Below are 24,833 nucleotides of genomic sequence, written 5' to 3'. Positions count from 1 at the left end.
ATTCTCCCGAGTAAACGTGCGCAGCCACATTGCCATAGCTATGCAGTCTATATTATTGCAGAGGGCCATCGGGGAGCGGGTTTATAGTCTGGAATGTGCACTATTTCCCTACAGGAAACCGAGCATGGAAGTCGAGCATCGCCCCACGCCCAGATCTCTCCATCACACGCAAACTTGCTCCGCTACTGAATTACTGCATAAAAGCCACACATTTTCCCACCCCTTATGGCATCTTGTACTAAAAATAATGAAAACAGATCTTGAGAGTTTGTGTTTTATTCAAGACACTTTTACAACCAGTAGTGTCATAGTATAACATTGGCAATACAAAAATACTGTAAGGCACTTTAAACAGAAGTATACTGAATCTTTTTTTATTTTATTGTTTTTAGCCCTAAATATTCACAATGACGTTCGCCTCCTCAAGCAGCATGGCAAACATTTACACAGGTGTAGACGCAAAGTCCTAGTGGGTGTTTCCACAACAGGCACACATGTACATATGATACAATGTATATAGTAAGGTACTGTACATACATTTCTGACGCAGTATGCATTTTCAAGACAATCATGGAAAGAACTGGTTGCCCACGTGTGAGATAAGATGAAGCTTTCAGTCAGTGGTTCAGAGTATTATTTTCTATAATAATAATAAAATATAGTATGAAAACCGGTTTTAATGTGTAAAAACCCAATTGTAAAATGTATCCACTAACGAGCAAAAACTCATGACTGTACAACATTTTACGAGGTGCTTAAAAATGTGCCAATTCCTTAAAAGTGGAAGTCAACCTGAAACTCTTCTTGACAATATGTTATATGTGACCTCACTAGTCTAAACATGACATTCTGATTAATATTACATTTGTGCAATATGAGTTATGAAGCAAAATCCAGCTGTTTTTAATCCATCTCAGTCCATTTTGTCACTTTATGTCGACTAAGATGACATCACAGTTGCTCAGGCAACAACCAATCACAGCTCAGCTTTAGAAAACAGGTAAGCTGTGATTGGTCTTTGCCTGAGCAACTGTGATGTCGTCTTCAGTCGACAACAAGTGGCAAAATGGCCGCCGCCTGAGATGGATAATCAGCTGGATTTTGCTGCTCAACTCAATTTTAACCAGAATACCATATTTAGACTAGTGTGGGGCTGCATATAACATTATTGTCAATATTTTTTTTAACAATGTTAGTTTTTGTGAAATTGTGCTTTGGTACTTGTTCTAAACAGTGCCCGTCTGGCTATGAAACATAAACGCCTGTGTAAAATAAAATACAGTATGTTGTCACAGGATTTGTCAGCGATGTGAATCATCTCTTGGGCTATAGCAACAGTTTAGTACGCGTGCAGCATGTGACGCTCGTTTTCCACCGTGCTACGTCCTCCGCGAGCAGGTGTTCCATCTCTGGCTGGACGGAGCGGCACATTGGCAGGCTGTAAACGCTAAAATACATATAGACTCACTCCATATGGAGACACGGAAGCATGTCCATCCACCAAAGAACTCGCACACATTTTTCCTCTCTCTCGCACACACGCACGCACGTCTGGTACAGTACATGTAACAGACTGTCATTTCATTAAATGGCTCAGCGGGGGGACTCGTCCTAGCCAGCAGAATGAGGCCCACATCTATCATAAATGTGCATTACATTACAAACAACACTAAATGCTTCTTACAAAGCTTTCCAAAAGCTTCACTTCAGGTCATTCAAGTGGTTAATGCGTTGAGCTAAAATAGTGCTAGCAATCAAACGTTCCTTTACAATTTCTATATTGACAATAAAAAGCAAGTAATACAACATCCTTCCTAAAAAATCAAGGAATTTGTTTTTGAATTGGGAGTCGTCCACACAGCTGCTAGTCCTCGCCTCCAAGATAATGTCTTGATCGGTCCTCTCTCTTGCAACATGGATTTTGTAGTGAGACTGAGACCCAGGAAACACACGTTTCTGTTAGGAAAGGACATTTGAGTTTGCGTCTCTTGCGCAGTCTTTTCCCATGGTAGGGAATCGTCCTCGGTTGTCTTATTTGTCTGCTTCCTTGATCGCGTCCCAGTTAGTGGGGCCAGTGTCTGTCGTAGTGATTTATAGACGGCCAGTTTGTAGAGCATGCTATGCCATGATTAGGTGATTGCTCCTCTCTCTGATGTCCGCTGGGGGGACGAGGTCTTTCTTCACAGGAGTTGAGGATAAGACGGAACGTCTCCCTTTGGCCTTGAACAAATCGGATACAAAGAACACCTGCGGAGCAAATAAATGGCAAGTCCATGATTTTTGTCTTACTGTCTTTATCGTACAGGCACATCGTATTGGGCCTCATCTACATGTACAATATGGATGGGCATATTAACTCATTCACTGCCATTGACGGCTATAAACGTTAAAAATTCATTAGAACTATTTCTATTAGTTTAATAACTTTGTTTTTTTCACTTTTGTTAACAGGAGTATGAAAACTTAGAATTAGTTTATTGTACATTTAAAACAGATATAAAATTTGTGATTAATCGTGAATTAACTAGCCAAGTTATGCGATTAATTACAAGTAAAAATTTTAATCATCCGACGCCCCAAATGTTAAATAATCTTTTCTTCTTTTTTTTAATTCATTCACTGACATTGACTGCTATAAACGTCAAAAATTCATTTGGACTATTTCTATTAGTTTAACATTTTTCCCACTTTTGTTAAGAGTATGAAAACCTAGAATTTTTTTTTATTGTACATTTAGAACATATACATTTGTGATTAATTGTGAGTTAACTAGTGAAGTCATGCAATTAATTACAATAAAAATTTGAATCGCCTGATGCCCCTAATTTTTTAATGATCTTTTCTCTTTTTTTTAATTAATTGATGGCAGAGAATGAGTTAATTGATTAGTCAATTAACTGAAACTTTACAATTGTGATGATTTTATTTCACTGAATTAGAGATAGACCGATATGTTTCTTTCTTTTTTTCCAGGGCCGACATGATACCAATTATTAGTAGACATGGAGGCCGATATTTGGAATCTATATTTACTTTCAGTAAAAGGGAATAAAATATTGGCAAATTTTTAAGAGTACAAATACCAACTCTTAACGTTGTTGAAATGTCTTAAAGCATATGATTATTGAACAGCTTTTCAGATTTGCAAAATGTTTCCAATTAAAATTTTTTTTAATATTAATCTTAGACAGTAGGCATCTTTTTTTATTTTTATTTTTTTATTTCTAACACAAAGTTCAGGGGAGCTCCCAGAGTCATCAGAATGTCTTTAAAAGTTAAATGAAAAGTTAAACAAGTAAATATCGTAGCTTCCTGATTTATTTATTTTTGTATTTACATTTCACAGAAAATCAAAAGGTGCAGAGATTTCCCAGGATCAGCAGCTTCTCTTTTAAAAAACTAAAATAAATTGTTCCCTGAAGTTGATGTGATAGTGAGTGTGGATGGTTGTTCGTCTCTGTGTGCCCTGCGATTGGCTGGCAACCAGTTCAGGGTGTACCCCGCCTACTGGCCGAAGCCAGCTGGGATAGGCTCCAGCACCTCCTCGCGACCCTTGTGAGGACAAGCGGTTAAGAAAATGAATGGATGGATGGATGTTCCCTGATGTAATCAATAGTCCGATTAATTTTTTTTAAGGCCGATACCGATATTTGTCAAAATGCCAAATACTGGCACTGATAATCAACCTGGCCAATAAATCGGCCTACCTACCCCTGAACTGAATGTTGATCATCTTCCACTAAGAGTCTCACCATTTTCAGTTATTTCATGCTTCTCATAAACACACACAAAAAAAAAACACTCTCTGTCTAGGCAGTTCATCCCATTTTGTAAAATTCTATTACTGTACTGTATTTTATATATAAACCAATAGATATATTTATGTCTTTTTTCAGACCAAATTCTTGAATCTTTTGAATGGATTTTATTGTAAAATTAATGCATCTGCTTGTGTGGTAAAAGGCCACTTACACATGTAAACACATTTTTTTTTATGGGACAACAATGAAGAAATGACACTGACACAATGAAAAGTAGTCAGTAGTGTGAACGTATCGTTCCCTCAACCACATTGTCGGCGAGCTACTCACAATGCAGTAGGCCACCAGCGCACCCTGAACGAAACCCGCCAGGACATCGGTGGGGTGATGCTTGTGATCAGAGACGCGGGACAGGCCGGTGTAGAAGGACATCATGATGAGGGTGAACTGGGTGAGTGGGCGCAGCAGCCGGGCTCCGTGCCAGGTGAACCGAGATTGCAGGTAAAACTACAAATGACAGAATTGAACTTTTTTTAAAAATTATTATTATTATTTGTATCGCTTTACACAGTTTTATGGAACATGTCGAGGAGTTGAAAGCGAGTAATGAACTCACCACCAGATACAGCATGGTGTACATGGAGAAGGAAGCGTGCCCAGAGAAGAAAGACTTCCTGAGGACAAAACAAGAAAAATCGGCTTCAGTCAATAACAATGTCATTGGGCCATTTTGGACCGACATCGTGACCGTTAGTTAATGATGTCATCACCTGGCCTCCTGGACTCTGCTCTCGGGCCCCTGACACTGGTAGTCGGTGATGTAGCCCAGGGAGCAGTTGATGGCGGTGAAGTCGGGCTTGCACACGTCAAGAAAATGGGGGCGCAGGCGGCCCACCGACACTTTGGCGATGTCGGTAAAAGACTGACTGATGGCGCAGCCGAAGACGAACACGCCCACCTGCTTGTACAGGGCGGAAATGTAGGGATTGCCTACAAATGACTTGGAACCCTCGTTGAGGAAGTAGATCCTGTAGCTCTCGCCAATGATGATCTGATGGGACAGGTCCAAATGTAGGATTAGTTGCAGCACCCAAATCTTATCACTCATCTCCTTTGTACTTTGAAAAAAAGTCATTACTGCAGTAGACGCATAACTTTTTAGCATTATTTTATTTTATAATTATTTTTTCAACTTTTCTTACTTATTGTAGGATGATTGAGTGTTTTATTGATTTACTGTTGACGACAGTGGACTTGGCACATCCTTCATATTGAACCCTTGTCAATAAAGATGGAATGGTTTGTTTTACTATTCCCATTACATTTATTTTTACACTAGCATGACACTTGAGCATGTTAAAATTAAAAATGGCTAGTTAAAATATTAAGTAGGGATGTTTGATATCACTTTTTTTTTCAGCCTGATACGAGTAGGACAAGTCAACTCTGGAGTAGTCATGGATACCGCTTAGAGATAGACTGATACGTGTTTTTCAGGGCCGATGCCGATTATTAGTAGTCAAGGAGGCCGATAACCGATATATGAAGCCGATATTCATTTTCTGTGAATATTGGCATCATTTTTTTCTACAATACAAATGCCAATCTTAATGGAATGGAAACTGGAAAATTAATCAAGTCAATTTTTAAATATATTTTCCCCCCAAAACTTAAAAATACCTGAAATCTTAAACTTTCACATTTCTTTGTTTTATTGGCGAACAAAAACAAAAGGGACAGTAGCATCTCATAAAGTGAACTGAAAATTTTAATAAATAGCTCCATGTGATTAAAATTGTTTTATATTTACCTTATATAGGCCGCCAGATTTGAAAAAAGGCTGCTAGTGATATTCGTCAAGATGCCCAATATCGGTCTCTCGCCAATACCGATACCACGAGTACTTTGAATAAATAACATTTCCCTCCCAAAACACAATGAGAAATATTTTTAAAGAAAGACTTAGCCCTTTTCCTTAAATTTGCATGAAATTAATGGCAACTTTCTATTCTTCTATTACCTGATTGTAAAACGACCACAAGCCGCTTGTGGTCGCGAGTACCAATACCTTGAAAAAACGCCTGGTATCAGCATGATATCGATAGCAGGTATCAGTACTCTCCTATCCCTGGTTAGAAGGTTTTGTAATGGTAAGTCATGCTAGGTTCACACTGCAGGAAAATACGACCCAAATCTGATTTTTTTTATTTTTTTTTGCTCATGTGACCTGTATCTCATTTTCTATGACAGTCTGAATGGCTCAATTCCGATTTTTTCAATTTATGTGGTCATAGATGGGATAATTATCCAAATTTTTGCAATGCGGCCTCAGTCTGCATGGCCTAGTCACATGTATCTGACCTATACGTCATCAAAAGCTGAATAATCACTCTGCACGGTTGGGGGAAGAGTTCACTTTATATTTGACTTGAATTGAATCCCACTTGAAAAAGGAAGCAAAAAGTGGACATCTGTGGTGTGTGATGGTAGTTGTCCAGACAATTATTTTATTGCATGCTCAAATTTACTCGACAGAATTTACTGTGTAGTGAAAGTGTTACAGTAGTTAGTTCTTCATTTACGCTGTGCGCTGGGTATAATTTTAGTTATTAGATTTTTATGAATACACAGATTTCAGTTTACGCTTGTCACACTTGTTGCGCTCTAATGTGTAAGTAACTTTGCGTGAAAAAAACCTGTTGCAATTTCCTTGACTGTGAGTAGAGTATGTCAAACCGCAAACTTTGCAAACTGCTCTTGTAAAATCCTTTCCCACCCTCAGTTTTATATATAATTGTATTTTGTTAGATGTGAGAAAACATCTAATGATTTTGACTTGCGGTGCTCACAGAATGCCAAAGTGACGATGCATTTTGGGGGCACCGACTACTTGTATGACATAGAAATTTGATTTTGAGACATAGGTAAGCTGTTTTGGGAGAGCTTTTGCAGATGATCCATGGTGTTGTGCAAAATCATCCAAGTTACTTTTGGCAAAAGAACTAAGTAAATGCAGATGAGCCAAAGCAATTGAGAAGGATCTTTGCAGTTGTGACAGTACCGACTCTGTTTGGGAAAAGAACTTTGAGTGAAGCATGTGTGAGCAGTTTTGGGATATACTGTATATGTGCTTTCGCTAATGAACTGTGCACAAATTAAGTCTGTTTGACCAAATGAGCTTGCAGTTTTGAAAATGTCATCTCAGTTTCAAGAAATGTGCCAAACCTATGGAGAAAAACTGTAATATGCAATGTCAGTGTTTCCCATAGATTTGAAATCTACTTGGGTGCGTGGACTCTGGCGGGTTGGACGGGAGGTGGGTCTCAGTCCTGTTACTACGTCTCTTCTAGCCTTACGATCTCCAAGTCAGTGATGGCGAGCTAACGTTACATGCGGTACATCCTGTCGCGAAAGTTTTTTTTTTTCTTTTTAAATATATTTTTAATACATTTTCCTGAAAACTTCTTGGGTGGTAGCCAATTTACTTCACATAAAAAAAAATGGACTTGAGACCTGCAGTGTGAAACTAGCATTAGACCCCAGAACAGATCACTTCTATTATCGCTATAAGGAACATTTTATGGATTAAAAATGTGTTCATTCTTGGCATATCCTGCTATTATAACGTCGACTATAATGCGATGTAATTATTTCTCCTGAAAGTCAGAAAAGGGGCAACTTTCTGTTTGATTGTGTTGTTGTTGGTGCAATTTTAAACCTGAGAAAACATGACAACACAGGGGGCATACCTCTAACTCCTGAACTCGTGTAAATAAACCCGTGTTAGAAGTGCCAATAGACATGCTAGACCGACGTTGGGGGGGTAGCTTTAACTCACAACAGCTGTCTACTCTCAACAACCCTCCTCAAACCCACGCAGAGGTTTGTTGTCTCCCAGATACTCGGCGCAATGTTGTCGATGTGGGATTAACGGTACAAACGATAGGGAAGGAGAAAGGAGAATGTGAAAAGAGAGAAAAATACAAACAATAGGGAGTAAGGAAGGAAGTCTGAGTAGGAATGAGCAGTGGAGTGGGAGGGAAAGATGGGAGTGAGTGCGGGAGGCACTGCTGCTTCTAATCATCAGAAACGCTGAGCTAGGCAACGGCTCGGATTCTGGAGGGCAGACTCCAGCAGGCGCACGTCGGGGGCCACGATTGTTTTTCCCGTCTCTCTCCAAGAGCTCCGGTTTCACAAATGTTTTCATGTTAGTATCTACGTTTCGTCAGACATTCTTGAAGAGGGCGCAGAAATAAGCTTCATTCTGGGAAAGGAGGTTAATTCTCGAGGAGAATGGTGTTGTTTCCACCATCCCAGCCTTTAGAGCCGGGTTATGGGAAAGACGGACAGGTCGCTCTTGTATGAAGGAATGATGAACGTGCCACTGAAACCGCAAAGACAATCACCGGGGAAAGATGCTAATTTGAGGCTTATCTAAAAGGTCCTGAACTTCTTAAACAAAACTTGTGATTTTTTTTTTTGTAATTGAGACTTCCTGGTTGGGCTAGCACAATGGAAGGTCAGAACACGCTCACTGAAAAGGTTTTATAAAAACTTACAATGTGTTAGGGAAAAATAAGTTACCAGCTAGTTCACATGATTTTGTTTGGGGTGTTTGCCACAATTCCAGACCGACAATTACAGTCGTCAACTGAACAATTAGTGCTTCAGCCATAATTGCATATCCGCACAACTGCTTCTCCCTATGAACAACCTGTGTGTTTGTAGTCAAGTCTACAACTAGTCTCCTACTGTGTGTTTAAAAATGTGAATATAGCTCAAAATCATAATACCGTAATTTATATAACGCATTGGGAACAGTGCATATTCCATTTCCAATTGAAAAGGAAAGAAACAATGATCAGACTTGTTTTTTTTCTTTCCAGAAAGTGAAGAGGACTGAATATTAGGCTGGAGTTGGTCAATCCTAAGCCATACAGTTGTGAAGCAGTTCTCAAAAACAGACGTCTTACAACCGAGTATTTGTTCATTCTTAATGTTTTAGTTTATATAGTGGAGATCTGAGTTTGTAAGGAAAAAAACAAACACTTTTTTAAAGCCAAACCTAGCATGCAACTTGTCTCTTTTCCAGCCTCAGCCCGTAACATCTAGTTTTTGGGCTGTTTTATTGCCACTTCCCTCTCCTACCCCCCTCTCATCCTGCTTAGCGATAACTGGGACTGGATTTAGGAGATCATTTGTTTTAATGAATATTGCAGAGCATCATATAATGTGATAATCGTTGTCCACTTAGGTTCTATTGCAATCTGGTCATCTGTTTTCCCCCCTAAATTAGGTTTTGTCTGAGTTTTTAATTGCCTGGATGTGAGGTATTGACCAGAGGAATGTTGAATTTTGTGAACTGCGGGCCTCTGAAGCCCTTTGAGATTAACAGCTACATAAATAAACTCGACTATCCCAAAATCCCCCCCCCCTCCCCCTCCTTTTTGCAAAGGGATACATTTTTCTTGGGGCTTTAGATTCCCCAAAATTCAAGGGGCCCCCTGTTCCAGAGGAATGAGTACGGCATTTAAACATACTGTATATATAAAAGATGATGTTGAGAAGAATATTACTGAGAAATAACGCATATGTTGAGTTGAGCTAAATCGACATGTAAATGATGATGTGCCGTGAACATTTCCCGAGACAGATTCTCAGACCAAAACATTTTAACATCATGACACACACACAAATGCAATCAACACAATCGTCAGTAAGTGCTGCTAGTAGCAGTGAGGGTGGCTGAAAGATGATGGTGATAATGACATTAGTGAGTGAGGGGACTTACAGAGAGGATGGTGATAAGAATGCCGGCAGCGCTAAGCACACCATCGCTAATGGTGTCTCCATTTTTGGCTGGGTACTTGATGGACTCATCATTGCAGTAAAACCCTCTACGGTAGGGCTGAACAGCGCTGGTCTCAATGACCAAGAAAGGCAGGCCGGCTATTGTGAAGATGCAGTGAGTGGCACAGGGAGAAAGCAGAGAGGGGACATAAGGGGGGTGGGGGGGTGAAGAGAGAGATGGAGGAGCTGGGTTAATGATATGCACATCATAGAAGTCACAGGTACAAGTGGGAGGTAACAAAGAACTGCATCTGGACTAACTCAATCCATTTTGTGGCCATCAACACATCTTTGTTAGAATTGAATTATGAATGTTGGTTTTGAGCAGGACTCTAGACTTTGTTTTTCTTATTTTTCTTAATCCAGTGATTTGATTAAAAATCATTTTTACTTGATTGGATAAATGCTGCCCATGAGTAAACTATTTATATTTTAAACTCCTTCTTCTCTTTCCATGAGGCTAATTTACTCAAGAAAATCGGTTTTGGTATGGCAAAAATAATGGTAAATTAACTGCGAGATTATAATTCCAGTATTGGGAGTGCTGATTTACTTAAATGCATCATACCAGGCATACAAAAAGCCTTTCTATTTGAGAATGTACAGTAGTCCAAAGTAGATCTGTCCAGCAACAACTGGCTGACTTAAGTTGTCAGTAGTTGGAGAAGTCAACTCCTTGTTGCACGCGCCCACGATAGTCTAAACATAGCATCCAGATTAATATTGCGTTGGTGGAATATTAATTTAGACGTAAAACCCACCACATTCTACCCATCTGAGGGGGCGGCCATTTTGCCACTAGATGTCAACTGAAAATTACATCACAGTTGCTCAGGGCTCCGGTGGCGACCAATCACGGCTCACCTGTTTAATGAGTTTGGTCGTGTGACATTCACAAGTGCAGTGGTGATTGGACGTTCCCTGAGCCCTGATCAACTGTGATGCCATTTTCAGTTGACATCAAGCAATCAGCAAAAGGGCTGCCACTTGTTATGGCTCAAAACAGGTGGATTTTGACACTTCTTTTTCATATAGTATAAACTTAATATTAATTAGAATACCACATTTAGACTAGCGGGGCTATAGAGAACATATTGTAATGATTTTTGGGGGCTGAATTCCCTTTTAAAAACCGAACCTTGTATATGAAATGGAATGAACATTTGCAGGAAAATTACAGCCCACTGAAATGCATGTTTTCACCAATAACCATTAAAAAATATATTTTTTTACATGATGTTTACTGAAGGTTTTATGTTGGCATGAAAATGAAATTACTGCAACTAAAGGGGCTACGTGGAATATAATAACGGATATCCTCAAAACCAACGTTTGCGTAATGTATTCATTGGAGACGAGCCAACTTTTGAACTGAGAGCGTCCCGATGCATGTTCTCCCATTCTCCCGCTGTACCACAACACAACAACTTACTGAGACCACAGGCACAGTGACCCCCACTGCTGTGAGCACCGTGTTGGACACTGTGCTGCTCTTATAGTGAAGACTGATGCTGTTGTCATTGCAGAAGAATCCTCTCTGGTAAGGCGGCAAGGGAGATTTGTGCAAAAACACAGCGACAAGCATCACTGCGTAGTTGGACAAAACAACACAGCGAACAGCTGCATCAGTACATCATGAAAAAATATACTGACAGAAAGGTGCAGAAAACAATATGAAGGACACAGGGGGGAGGGGTCATTTTTATGTATGGTAGAAGATCCCATTTTCAAAATTGATCTTATCAGACAAAGAAAATCTTTTAAGCGTGAAAGAAACCCACATCAATCATTGTGCAGCTGAGCTCAGGCTGACATGAAGATTTAAAAAAAAAAAAAAAAAACCTTGCTGCTCAATGACCAGAGATAAACACCTCTTCGCTCTCCTGCAGACGCTTTCAAAAGAGCTTGAAAACGTCCACTTTAAAGATGCCCGTGTGTGGAGTGTGTGATTCATTTAGTGTCTTTTGCAACCTAAAGTGGCCAAGAGATATCTTATCTATCTGGTGACAGCAAACAGAGCCCTTGGGAATTGGGCAGCGCTTTTCCCTTCAAGTTACGGAAAGGCAGCAGCGGAGCGACTTTGAAACCCGAGTGACGACTTTTCCCCAGGAGAGGTCTCTTGGCGCAGACAAAATTTGGAAAACACTTTCAAATGGCTTCAAAGTGGTCTTTAACTTGATGCTGACGCTTTCAAGTCACTCTTTGAATAATTCATTGAGCTCCACACACGTCTGCATCTGAGAAGGTTAAAAGCCCTCGGGTGGAGAGGTCAGCGCTGCTTGTGGCTGAAGGTGGGATGTGGAGGGGTGGGGGACATGATTTTGTCAAACCAAACCCAAATACACAATTGAGTTTCTGAGCCTGTAAACCCTGAACATCCACACACACAAAGCTGATTGGCCTTTTGAAGGTCCAGCTGGCTTGCGATTGTGTTACAGACTTGGCTGATGGGAACTGCAGAGCATTGGCTTTCCCTTCACTCTCAGCAAGATTTATACGAGTAACATTTTTGTTTTCATTTACATTCCTCAAAAATTCTGCAGGGAGCTTAAACCATCCTCAGCCAAATCTGCTTGGGCTTTTGAATTTCTCATGCTTTAGATGTTTGATCTGATCTCAACCAAACATTACAGACTATTTTTCTTGTCTTTATTCGCATCTCCCGCCAAAAGCAGGTAGAAACAATATGTTGGAAAGAAACACGGTTGGATACAAGTCACAGGAACCACTTAACACAAACCTCAAGCTCACAAAGGAGTCCAAGGATGATGTAATGGGTTGTCGTCTAAAGCTTTCAAATGACCTAAAAGGGGTTAAGAAGTAAAAAAAATAAAATAAAATAAAAAAAAAAATCACACCAAGACCGTGTCAGCTCCTGTTTTCCAGACACTCATCTGGGGATTTTTCTCAACCCTGCAAACTCTCCATAGGCCTAAACTGTGCAACATCAGCATTGAATGCAGCATCTTGGGATTTTCCCTTCAATCCCCTTCCCACTCCTAAAAGCCGAGGGTAGGGGGTGGCCGGGTTGGTGGGCCTCGTCCTGCCAGTAACAACAACAGTCAGCAAGCAGGTTTTTTGCATTAGCACAGACAAGCCAAATAAACCAACGTTGTCTGGTCTACTCTTAACATCAAGTGCCATTTGAATCATTTTCTTCCCAACATTAATTTGAAGTAAACAAATGAAATGATACCATATTCTCATCAAAATCTGTACACTGCTTCTCACGTCTCACACTTTCCTGTTTACCTGTGCCTTGTAGCTACATATTTTGGAGGATTTGCCAAAATACCAAGAGGTGTGACTATTAAAATAAACAGACACACATTTTCCATGCACAGGGATTCCTCACTGTCTGGAGTAGAAATGTGTACATGTCTGAGTCAGTTGTGGTATATACACGCACACTCACATGCAGTTGTTTTGACTCTGTGTGGCCCACACAGCCTGCTCCCTGTCGGTCCAACACTACAACATACATAGCTCACAGCTCTTCTGTGCCACAGGAAAAGTCTGATTTATTTGCATTCAATTGACACCGAGTCTAGTCTATTTGTTACACAATTTCTTTCAGAGTCATTATCTTACTCCTAATTCTAAACAACAGCTTGACCAAGTCAATCCCATGATCACAGTATCCTATACAAGAAAAAAATAGCTTCAGTGAATGTTTCAAGTATGACCATGCTCATGATGAATCAAAACGCTCAATTCATATTTCAGCCATTTTGCCACTTTGTGTCAACTGAAAATGTTATCGCAGTTGCTTAGGGCTCAGGTAGCGACCAATCATGGATCACCTCACCTGTTTTCTGAAGCTGAACCGAATGATGTGCACAGCAACATTACCGTACTCTGCTTACTATTACACCACCCTCAAAACATGAATGAATGCCATTTAAAGGCCGGTTCTCCAATCACATTCTAAATAACTAAACAAACAGCTTGACCATTTTCCCAATTATTGATCAATCAAATCCGGAGTAGGTAATAGACCAAAAAACGAAAAAAAAAAAAAAAATTGAAACATGGGTCATTGTTTTACTTAACATCAAAATGTCAATTTGTTTTTCAAAAGCTTTGCAAGTTTATACATTTAGTGGAACACACTTGCTGTGGCTTATAAATGACATGCTTATGAAGTTGTCAAGGTCCAATTGCATGACGCAGAGGGAAACTCCGATGTAACTGAAAAGAGCACCATTCTCTACTGCTGGCCAGTGTGTATAAGTGGGTGATCTCCTTTGAGTGCCTTGATCCTACAACTACAATCAAGAGTGTGCGAATTGAAGGAGTGGTGATTACAAGTTCTGGCCCACCATTTCCTCCCTGTGGTTGCGGCCCTTTAAACCACATGTCTCGCCAGAAAAAACACTGCTGGTTTGTTGACAAGCTCCTCTGTGGGGAGGTACGATCACAGCACAAAATCATGGGGATTTACCCTCCCCGGAGACAGACCAAGATTGTTTGTACTGTAAATCTATCACGATATTGTTTTAACAATAGTTGTACAATCATTTTCCCATGCAAGTTGGACACCTAAATTTGATATTTCACGCATCGCTACATTGAGCACAACCTGAGGCAACAAAACAACTGAACTAATCAGATGCAATTTCTTTTTGACTAACAGTCCACTACTTCCAGTTGGAAATCACTGCTTTGCAGAACATCAAATTCAAAACATGTGGTCACATGAGGCCAAAAATTAAACGAGTAAAAATAGATAGTGGAGGCCGCGAGGAGGAACACACCTTTAAGAGGACTGTAGAGTGAATATAAGTGTTTCAGCCACAATGACAACCTTAAGCCTGCGTTTGCAGCTGTTTGACATCATAGAACCATCACTCAGAAACATTCCAGCCTACACACACGGCTGACCCTTTCACCACTTCCCTTAATTACTCCACAAATACACACTAACACATATAACGCCAGATGTGCACATCAAGAGAATTCCTGCCTAGAAGAATGCGAGACATTCTGGAAAATATCAAGAGTAAAAGCAGATCCAGGTACAGTTCAGGTGTGTGGATTATAAAGAACCTAACGAGCTACATTAAATGTTTCACCTTCTCTCAGCACAAACGCATCTCTTAAAAATGAAAAGGTGTCAAAATGAAACATAAGCTAATTAAGGTAAATTAATCTTTTAGGATAATTTATCATTGCGGAGGTTTCACTAGATGTCGCGTTGTGGTGATTAGTCCGGATAAATACTAGGAAAACACCATTACGACGTTAATGTAGTTTTTGTTTTTGTCAACACAAGCGTTGAATGGTGTTTACAAATACATTGAGAACCACAATGTTCTACTTTAGAAAGGCAGTTAACTGAAGATTAGTGGACAGGTAAATAGGCTAATAACTGCAGTTGACTGCAACTGGCCGTCCAAAAATGGAATTTGTAAATGAATGAACGTGTCGTAAAAAAAACAAAATAACATTGAAATTAATAAACGACCGTTCCATACGTCGTAAAATGGCAATGCAGTAACCAGGTTATACAAGTAATTTTCGAAACTGAGCATTCCGTTAAGAACAGATGCAACAGCGTTCTTCAGCAAAAATGCATTTTGAAAAGGTGAAATGGATCAAGTCTGGTCTTACCTAAAAAGAGGCAGAAGAGGTCCACACCGACCAGTAACTTTCTCCGGCTGTGGTCTTTGCAGTTGCTCAAAGAAGTCCCGCCGTTCTTCGTCTCGGCTGCCATACTTTTCTCATAAATCAAGCAGCGTTGCATTTAAAGACTCGTTTCGCACTTCAAATCAATGTGAATGCACTTTGTCGATTTTTTTCTCTTTCTCCTGAAAAGGAGCGCAGCGTCTAGTGATTAACAGTTCGTACGAGCGTTCTATCTATCCTGACTCGCCGTCGTCGGGTACCGGACCATCCTTGACTGTTTCTTTGGGTAGCAGTGTGTGTAAGAGAGAGTCTTGGAAAGTTAACTGCCCACCGAAATGAGCCCCTCCTTCAGCCCTCCCCTCTCAATTAATACATATGAGGAGGGGTCTCTCTGGGGGCTCGAGACGAGTTCTGTCTCATAAATGATTTCATACTTTATATACCCAAGAGCTTCATTTAAAACTCTGTTCTTTTTAGGCAAAACACCTACAGCATTGCACAATGTAGAACAGTCCACATCAAATGGTTTTCCCCTCTTAAATCATATGTGCATTTTTTTTTTTTACAGTATTAGTCCACATGTTGGTCAGTCAGTGAACCTATGAACTGAACTTATGATTGATAATTTGACCACTAGATTTAATGTGTTACATATACTCTGAATGCAGTGCAGTTGTAGCTGTGTTCCACATCGAAAACTAGGTTTTCGTTTTAAATGAGTTTAAATTGAGCTGAGTAAGAACAATATTAGAAGCAGCTTTATATATAATGCCGTGCAGCTTTACAACACTGCCAACAGTAACCATGAAATAAATGAAGACACAAATAAATAAAAACTTGCTAAATAACACATCTAAAAGACTCAAGCAAAACTGAACATTAATTTTCTGAATACATGATAATTAATACTCTAGGATTGGAGTAGATTTTTGCCAAATTCAATGTTTTGGCTGCAAGTTATATGCATATATACATCTACTTTTTATGTAATCTATTATAGCAATGGTGAGGCTGCACACTTCGCAGTATCCTTTGCAGCGCTTTGTAAATAGTTGTTGCTCTACATTTTGAGTGTCTCTGATGTCTTTGGAGATCAAAGGGACATTATAGATCAAGCTTGAACGTCGTCTCAAGTAAGGAGTCTTTGCATGTACTGACCGTGTGCGAGTTGTGGCTGATAGCAGCTCTTGAATAAATGTTCATCTTGTTCCCGCTAGTGGAATAAAGCAACTAAAGAGCCTCAGGGATGTCATTGTTGAACTACATAGGAGGGTGTTACACTATTTATTAAATTTAACCCAGAGACAGAACAAAAACATTTTTTTAAAAAAAAAGAGAAAAGACATGCTTTATCTTCTGCATGTGAGCTTTGTATTGTGCAACAACATAACAGTGTTGAATAACACACAAAAGAAACAATGTGATCCAGATGTGCTATGCATCGAAGTGAAAACACCCACATGTAAATCTTAAGTGTAAGAATAATTTAAGCTTCATTAAGAATACTTATTTTAGTTGGCCAGGATGGCTTTTCTTTCTCCCCCCCCCCCCCAGTTTTGCATGCACCCCAGATACATAAGTGTACCGTTTCAAATGATACCAGATGTTTCACTCAGTCGGTGTCAGCGTATAAAGGTGGCGGAGGAAGGAGTTCCAGTTCTGAGAAGTCCACTTCTTGTTCACTATCATCCACAACAACAACAAACTATTAAGTGAGTCCTATTCAATGTACCAGAGACAATAATATAACCACACCTTGAGTATGCCAAATCAAAATAAAACAAACAGCATAGCTTCATTCGCTTTAGGTCAAAACTTACGGATAAGGAGGCTCTTCAACAGCACACAAGAAGTCTGGATAAAAGAAAACAGATTGAAATGTCATACAGATTCAGTGAAACATGGTGTGTTCCCCACAGGCAAGACTTGAAACAATCTTGGAGAATGTCCTTCAAAGTGATTGCTTTGTAGCCCCCTTCAAGCATCTCTACTATCCGTGAGTTTGACAACAGTGGTGACAACGTTGGAGCCATGAAAATACTTACTTGGAGGGTCAGCGCTTGGGACCAGAAAGAATCGAAAGAAAAATGGGGAGGGGGAGAACATTGTTGATAAAGACACATTAAAATATACATATAGAAGCATGTTGGTCATTTTCACCAAAAAATACAAATAAGAAATCTAATAAACATACTTGGTAGGGGTTGGCGCTCCACTCTCAGGGACATCACCAAATTCATCTCTGCTGTGTTCAAAGAAGATGGCAAGCTTCTGCAGGGCTTCATGTCTTTTCCTTAAAAAAAAGAAAGAAAGGTAAAAACATTATTAAACTAAAACAGCTACAAAACAACCTGTACAAAATCAACAAGTCTGAACGCCTAAATTATTACCTCGCAATAATGAAGTCAAGTTATCTACACTAAATTGTAATTCACATCCTCAGAGTAGAGCGGTACCAACATAAAAAACAATCTGTTATGAGATGATGGTTGAGCTACGGTTCAGATTTGACTTGTTTTAAATTGATGCATGGTTTACTTAAGGTAGAAATTTTACTAGCTAAATTTGGCCAGAACGGAACTATGCATATGTTGACGCTCAACTGACTGCTTCAAATGTGACTGCACTACATACACACTATTTCCTGTATATACTTAAAATATGAAGGAAATTACACAATTTTATAGACTTTGGTATTTCTTGATTAAGTTTTGGCCTAACTAGGAATTTGTCCAAACTCAAAGGAAATTTGACTCTAAGGTTACACCATCCGTGTTACACTACACAATCCTCAATGAGAATTCTGACTTGACTTTTTAGTTTACCCAATTTCATATGGATCGTTTTACTACGCGGAAAGCCATTTAATTCAAGCCAAGCAGAGACAGATCTTTTACCTATTGTCTGCATTGATATCATACACTTTCGACTTACTGAATGTGCAGATCCTCAAGGTTGGCATCACTCAATGCGTGCTGGTTGTTAGCAAGGTCACATGCTGTCAAGTGAAGGGGCAGAAGGTGAAGGGCAGGATGGGGTTAATGACATTAAGACAGAGAAAAGATAGAGGGAGAAAAAAGGACATCCGGATGCATGACAACAATTTCCGCGCATCACTGCAGACATCGACCACAAGCAGAGCTCACATTGCCTTTTGAAAGATGACTTGAGGGGAAACACTTGATGTTGTGTGTTAAACTTCAAAAGAAGCATGTCTCGGATGTACTCACATGTTTTAGGCATTGAGGTGGCTGGATGGGGAACGCTACAAGGATGTAGAAAAAAAAAACCAACATACTTACAGAGTGAAATATGCAATTTGACTTGTTTTACAACTAGGGTGCTATGCGAGATTATTAGAGGTGTCATAGTAAAATAATCAAATTTCACATGTATCAAAATTACCGTATGTACAGTGACAGGCAGATCAATAGAAGATCTTCCATAAAATGGCCAAGGTACAGTAAATATGTCAATCCAGTTGTTACCATTCGTACAACAGAAAGAGTCATGGCTTCATGAGAGTACGTATATCAGCTTTGTGTTCCATTAAACAGGCCAAGAACAAGTCCATTATGGAGTAAATGGAGTTGAGATTATCATTTCAGTCTTCACATTTTGTGAAATTCTTGTTCAGTGCCGTGTTGTAAAATGGGTGCTTTGGCCCAATAAAGGCTGGGAAACAAATCTTCATCCAGTTTACCTATAATCAAGAGGGAAGAGAAGGAAAACCTTCTAGTCTGTCGTATAAATGAAAAGGTAGCATACTCAGGACTACATACTGTATGATGGATACAGTACGTGCAAGTGGGTTGTGGCGGTCAGTTTGTCCTAAAATAAATAAGAAATGTGAGATTATCCCCTTACTGGCTAGCGTAGCAGGTTGAGGGCGTCTCATCTTCACAGGCCCACTCCTCACTGTCGTCTGTGACTGAGGGAAAACAAACGGCTTTGATTAAGCAGTGTGTTTTGTTGACAACTGAGGTTTGACAAGGTATTAATCAAAACCTCCAGTCCAATGCTTACAGTATATTAAATTCCTTCAGGATCATAAAATCCGGTTCTTGGTTATAGGACAACTTCTTTGGAATATTAAAGTATTTAGGTCAAGTCACTTGGGGCTTTTAAGGTACCGGTAACCTCTTCCAAGCTTCTAACTGTCTTTTGTCACTCAATGAGTCCATATTCATTCACAAGACACTTTAAATGCAAAAAACATGAAGAAAATAAATATTTGTTCGGAATGAAACAAACTGGAAACATGCTGCAACAAAAAAATCTGCTTTGGAAAAACAATGCTCAGTTTGGATTGGCACTCTCAGAGGTAACAAAAAATGTATTTTGGTTTGCAGCTGTGGACAACATTACTGCAAATAATGGACAATATTGAAAAACTATCATTTCATAAGTGCTGCTGAAAGCACAGATTAAGTTTCAGAAACATTTTTTGGTCCTACGATGTGATGAGTGGGAGGCGACCAATCCGAGTTTGGTAATGTATCCGCTTCATATATTGGTAATGACCTTCACGGTTCTTTTAGGGCAGCTGCAGCATAAACCTTAGACATACATATTTGTTGCGGCCAGCATATGTTTGTGATACTCACAACTGCTGGTCACTACAAGGTGGCTTGAAGATCTGGGGGAAAAAACAAACAAACAAAACTGTTACAAATGTCAGCTCATGATGTGCACTGATGCTTGAGTGTGGTGCACCTGCTGCCAATGCTGATGGTGTCCCCATCCAGGTTACCACTCCGTCCAGCTGCTTGAGCCTTTTTACCAAGTTCCAGCATCTCCTTGATATTAAGCTCCACATTCATCACTGAGATGTAACCATCTGTGAAAGCCAGAAGAGAGGACAGCCACTGAAAAGCTCAACAGAAAAAAAAACGTGTTTTTTCCTCCCCTTTCTGACATTTTGTGTACGTTTCAACTCACATTTGTGGTTTGCATCCCGCGCCAACCATTTGCCTTTGGGGCAGTTGGTGGTCCGAATTATGCTGACCGTGTCGCCGCTTTGAACAGGTAAGTCATTCTTGCGGACTTTACTCGCCACCATCACCTTGGCGTGGTACATGGGCTCCTCGTCGCCCGTCACCTGGAGAGACAAATCGCAGCCTTTAGTTTCGACATTCAACACATCTTTTTCCTAATCGGTAAATACATTTTTGAAAAATTTAGTGATCTTCACTCAAACAGATTACAGGTTCCAAATAATTGCGGGGTGCACTTCAATAAATACTGTACATAGCAATGCTATGAGGAACGATGGCGGACCAAAGTATGTAAAAGTGTTTCAAAATACTACATAAAGCACTGTCCAAACCTACTTTAAACTTCTTTTTCATTTCATTTTCTTTCTTCTCTCTCTCTTTCTGCTCCTTTTTCTCTTTTTCCAGTCGCTGCTTCTCTCTCTTCTTCATTTCCTTATAGTCAGCTGTGTTGGGGCTCTGGCGTTCCTTACTGAAAACAAAATTGACTGACTGTTTAGCGGCAAGAAAGTCTTGTTTTCCATCAAGAGTTACAAGTACGATTGGTTGAGCATGAAGAGAACCATATGCCAGTAAGACTGACATGAAAGCAAATGGAAGTAGTTTGCAGTACAAAATCTTATTTCAATGAAAGCGTGAGTGAGTGATATGCATCATACCCGTGGACTTGATTATGGGATGAATGTTCTCCTGATATGCTGCCCCTGTTTGATCACCACAGAAAAAAAAAATCAAAGGTGGTCCTCCATTTGGAAAAAATAAATCAATGTCATTTATAAGTAAACGGCCCATACCATGGATTCCGTGGCCAAACGTTAAGAGACACCTCCTCTTTCTTGAAGAAAACAAAATATTAATATAAATGTTATTGACTAGCACAGGTAGCTTAAGTAACGTGAAGAAAGGTTAATTTCAACTACATACAATTAATCAGATTTAAAATTATTTACCGCAGCAAGGTTGTTGGCAGCATATGGATCTAAAAGAAAAAGTTACATTTAGTTCTGTGAGCTTTATTTAGGGGAAAAAAATATTAAAGGGGAAGTAAAAAAATAAAATAGATCGTTACAATGTATTCCATGCAGCCCCACTAGTCTAAACACAGTATTCTGATTAATATTGCGTTTGTGGAATATGTGTTAGTGAGAGTGTGTAGAATATAGTGCTATCTAGTGGTAAACTAATAGAATGCAACAACCTAAGTTTGACGCGTGTTCATTTTGAAGCACGCGCATTACGGTGCTACTTGAGAGACTACTTTTGCAAGCTTACCACGAATTACTACGTTCACCAAGTCCTTCGGGTATCCTAGCAGAAAGATGGCAGTGAAACATGTCAGCCTCCTGCAAAGCGCGGCGTGACCTATGCAATCTAATTAGCCATTACTAGACCTACGATTATTAATTTTTTTTTAAATATAATATTGTAATTAATAGTGGGTTTTTCAAATTAATATTTAAAAATTTAAAAAATATACGTACTGTCTTTTTCAAATAGGAAAACCCACCCACTTTTTATCCAACTTAGTGGTGGCCATTTTGCCAAATACTGTCGATTTAGAGCGCCATCATTGTTGCTCAGGGCTCAGGTAATGACCAATCACGGCTCACCTTTTTTCTGAAGCCAAGCTGTTGATTGGTTGTTACCTAAACCCTGAGTAACTATGACGTCACTTTCAGTCAACAGCAAGTGGCAAAATGGCCACCGCATGAGATGGATGAAAATAGGTGGACATTACTATTTGACTCATATTCCACAAGACAGACTAGAGGCGGTGCATTATTCAACATACTATTGTTAAGAAAGGAAAATATCCTTACTCTTCAGATTGCCTTTCTGCTTGCGTGAATTCTGGCACAGGAAGAACTTGTTGATGGTTTCCACATCTTCATATACATTGTCACACCCATAGTGTTGGTCACTGAAACAAACCAATTGTATAACCATAAAAATAAATATAAAAAGTCAGATTCTTATTGATTCTCACCTCGTATGTGCACGAGTCTCATCATTAGTTGGTGCTGCATGGAGACTGAGCTCGCTTTCATCTCGGGCAGAGTGGGACTCAGCAGCTGGCAGTTCAGTCTCGTCAGTATGAGAGGTTGGAGGAGGAGGAACGATCACGTCCTGGCTCCTTTGGTCATGTGTGATGGACTCTGTCAGATTTGATGGTTCAGGGAAGCCGGCTGGATGAGGAGGCATTCCGTTCAGACTGCCAAGTTTCAGCTGCTGGACAACAGAGCTTTCATTGGGCCCCGCGGAAGTACACGTGTCAGATTGTGAAGCCTTGGATTCAGGGACTCCATAGTCAGTTGGCACAGAAGGTGGAGAGCTAAGGCCTCCCAAATCTAGAACTTCTAGGTCTAAAGCAGCAATGTTGACAGCTTCGCTCTCTGTGGGCTCCATCTCTGGATTCTCAAAGTCTGGAAACACAGGAGCATCCAGGACAGCACTGGAGATGGGTTTTTCTGACTCTGGACCTTTAGCTGGCTTTTGGTCTTTTAACACCTCTGCAAAGAGAAATAAAAAACAGATGTCCACTCTCACCACAAATATGCAAAATCCAAATAGCAGTACAAAAAACATACGGGGATGTCCAGACAAAATAAAGGATGGAGAAAAAAAAGAAAAAAAAAAAGTTAACACACCACTAACTGGAAGTTTTTGGGACTGTCTGAGTGCTACTAATGGTGGTCTAGGAGGCTTTAATGGCTTTGGCCCCAGTGACCTCAAGTCAGGCAGAGGATTCTTCTGGGATGCCGAATGGGAAGGACGGTCAGCAGTGACAGAAGGACGTTCAGCTTTATCTGGGCGACACTGCTTCATCAATGAAGATTCTTTGAGGGAAAATAAAACCCATTGAAATACATTATACACATTTTCAAGTAGGTTAATGCATACATTTAAAGTTTGCAACGCACTTCGAGCAGAGTTCGCTTTGGAGAAAGGTCGGGCAGAGATACAAGCAAGATGTGGGAGACCAACAGGTGGAGGTGGAAGTGGAGGTAGATCAGGCTCCATATTTTCCATGTTAGGCGGCAAAAGGAATGTCGTCTCGCCTGATGCGTAGTCAGGAGAACGCAGACTCTTGAATTTGCTGGAAATCAATATGTGTCGGCGAGAGAACTTTTTCTTGGCCCTCTCCAAGGTGCTAATGATGTGATTGTCAGAGTCAACGCTCATCTCTCCTAACGGAGGAGTGACTGAGACATCTGGACTGGAGAGGCAGCGCTCTGTGGTTAATTGGTCACCATCTTCTAAAGTCTGCTTTTCAACAGAGGGCAGCTCGCTAGGAGCACTAGAAGGTCTGGTGGTCAGCTCAGCATATGTAGGTTCCTCTTCACTGTCTGTGCTAAACTTTGACACTCTAGAAGACTTCAAAGCAAGCAGCAAATTTGTCTTCTTCGGTTTTATTTGTGGGACTTCTTTTGCTGTCTCTTGTTCTTGCTGAAAGAAGACAAACTCTTTTTTTGAAAATCGGTCAATCTTCTGCTCTTTAGAACACAAGCCCGGAAGCACCCGAGGCATGCATCGTTCTTTGAAAGACTGCCTTTTTGTGCTGTCTCCACTAGACGGCTGAGAAGAGGGGGAAATTTGCGGAGATTTTGAAGTTGACCGCTTTCCTCCAGAAGCTCGCAGTTCATCTCTGAAGATAACTCTGGAAGTAATTGTTGTCTTGTTTTCTGTGTCAATATTGATGCTGCTAACCACTGCACTACAGTGTCCTCCAGCAGGAAGAAGGTTTTTGGGTTTTTCTGCTACAGCTGGCCGAGTCATTTTGGACTGAGCCAGAAGAGCTTCCTCTTGAAATTTGGCTCTCAAAGCTTTGAAGCTTATTTGACTTTCCTGGATAAATAAGCACACAAACAGAATAATTAATTCATTTTGAATACAATACATGTAAATTAATAAGATCCAGGGGGGGTCATTCACGAACAAACACTCGACTGTTCAGAATTATTAATATAAAGACAATTTTGAGTGACGTGCCTGTAATCTAATCTACTGCAGCGGCTGCCAGATATTTTGGCATAGTTATGTCGTGTTAAAATGGTGGTGGCTAGTGGCTCATATTGGTACAGAAACAAAAAAAGATTGACCACTACACTGCAATTCGAATGAAGCACGATGAAGGACGCCACCTCGGCTAGCACAAGCAATGAAATAACGCCACATTAAACCGACAAAACACGTATTTCCTTACCTCCTCCATTGTAGCTCGTTTTGTTCATCACTGTTCGGGTTTGCGCATTTAAATGCTGCCTGAACGTTGATGGCTTTTGTGGGTTTCGGGTCTGTGGACTACTTTCAGGTGAAGTATGAATGTTAACTATCGACGATGCTAATACAAACAATTTGAAAGTGCCGGCGCTGTGATGCGCATGCGTAATTTGTGCCACTGTATGCGTGCGCGTTCACGATAGTGAGTCGAAAGAAACGTTCAGCGTTTATATTTTCCAAGTAGTTTACTGACAAAAGTTGATCTCAAACAAAGTTTTCTACATACACCTTTAAGGCCCATGTATTTTTCAATTTATTTAAAAATGGGGGAAAAAACTTAAATAATAAATTATCCATAACTAATTAAAACAATCGAGTG

General features: G+C 40.1%; 2 protein-coding genes across 5 annotated transcripts; both read right to left on the bottom strand.

The window, feature by feature from the left end:
• Positions 1-260: 260 nt before the first annotated feature.
• LOC144044701 (phospholipid phosphatase 3-like) lies at positions 261-15,555 on the bottom strand. Of its 2 annotated transcripts, none has more exons than XM_077559281.1 (6): positions 15,225-15,555; positions 11,044-11,198; positions 4,532-4,812; positions 4,378-4,435; positions 4,092-4,268; positions 261-2,247 (listed from the first exon to the last, which is right to left on the bottom strand). In XM_077559281.1, the coding sequence occupies exons 1-6, from the start codon at positions 15,355-15,357 to the stop codon at positions 2,119-2,121; spliced, it is 933 nt and encodes a 310-aa protein (XP_077415407.1). In that variant the 5' UTR covers positions 15,358-15,555; the 3' UTR covers positions 261-2,118. The 2 variants fall into 2 exon arrangements, with proteins under 2 accessions (XP_077415407.1, XP_077415406.1); XM_077559280.1 differs by lacking the exon at positions 11,044-11,198 and adding an exon at positions 9,553-9,710.
• A 952-nt stretch (positions 15,556-16,507) lies between these two features.
• LOC144043911 (uncharacterized) lies at positions 16,508-24,638 on the bottom strand. 3 transcript variants are annotated; one of them, XM_077558008.1, is made up of 19 exons: positions 24,438-24,638; positions 23,155-24,079; positions 22,882-23,070; positions 22,221-22,743; positions 22,054-22,154; positions 21,184-21,212; positions 21,028-21,068; positions 20,893-20,937; positions 20,573-20,705; positions 20,181-20,340; positions 19,956-20,079; positions 19,847-19,878; positions 19,107-19,170; positions 18,470-18,504; positions 18,174-18,237; positions 17,434-17,532; positions 17,285-17,306; positions 17,060-17,093; positions 16,508-16,921 (listed from the first exon to the last, which is right to left on the bottom strand). In XM_077558008.1, exons 1-19 carry the CDS (start codon positions 24,444-24,446, stop codon positions 16,848-16,850), a joined length of 2,703 nt encoding a protein of 900 aa, XP_077414134.1. In that variant the 5' UTR covers positions 24,447-24,638; the 3' UTR covers positions 16,508-16,847. The 3 variants fall into 3 exon arrangements, with proteins under 3 accessions (XP_077414134.1, XP_077414135.1, XP_077414136.1); XM_077558009.1 differs by having other exon boundaries at positions 17,285-17,298; XM_077558010.1 differs by lacking the exon at positions 17,285-17,306.
• Positions 24,639-24,833: the final 195 nt, after the last annotated feature.

Source organism: Vanacampus margaritifer, chromosome 2, assembly GCF_051991255.1.
Source record: "Vanacampus margaritifer isolate UIUO_Vmar chromosome 2, RoL_Vmar_1.0, whole genome shotgun sequence".
Taxonomy (NCBI): domain Eukaryota; kingdom Metazoa; phylum Chordata; class Actinopteri; order Syngnathiformes; family Syngnathidae; genus Vanacampus; species Vanacampus margaritifer.
Note: the sequence above shows the minus strand (reverse complement) of the source record. Positions and strands in the feature narration are given on the sequence as shown.

Coding starts and splice junctions, on each gene's coding strand:
- LOC144044701 (XM_077559280.1), bottom strand. CDS start 15,357: ATGCAACGCTGCTTGATTTATGAGAAAAGTATGGCAGCCGAGACGAAG. Junction 4,436..4,531: donor AGCAGAGTCCAGGAGGCCAG/GTGATGACATCA, acceptor TTTTGTCCTCAG/GAAGTCTTTCTTCTCTGGGC. Junction 2,248..4,091: donor CGCTGGTGGCCTACTGCATT/GTGAGTAGCTCG, acceptor TTTGCTCCGCAG/GTGTTCTTTGTATCCGATTT.
- LOC144043911 (XM_077558008.1), bottom strand. Junction 18,238..18,469: donor CACCTCAATGCCTAAAACAT/GTGAGTACATCC, acceptor TTCACTTGACAG/CATGTGACCTTGCTAACAAC. Junction 17,307..17,433: donor GGAGCGCCAACCCCTACCAA/GTATGTTTATTA, acceptor CGATTCTTTCTG/GTCCCAAGCGCTGACCCTCC.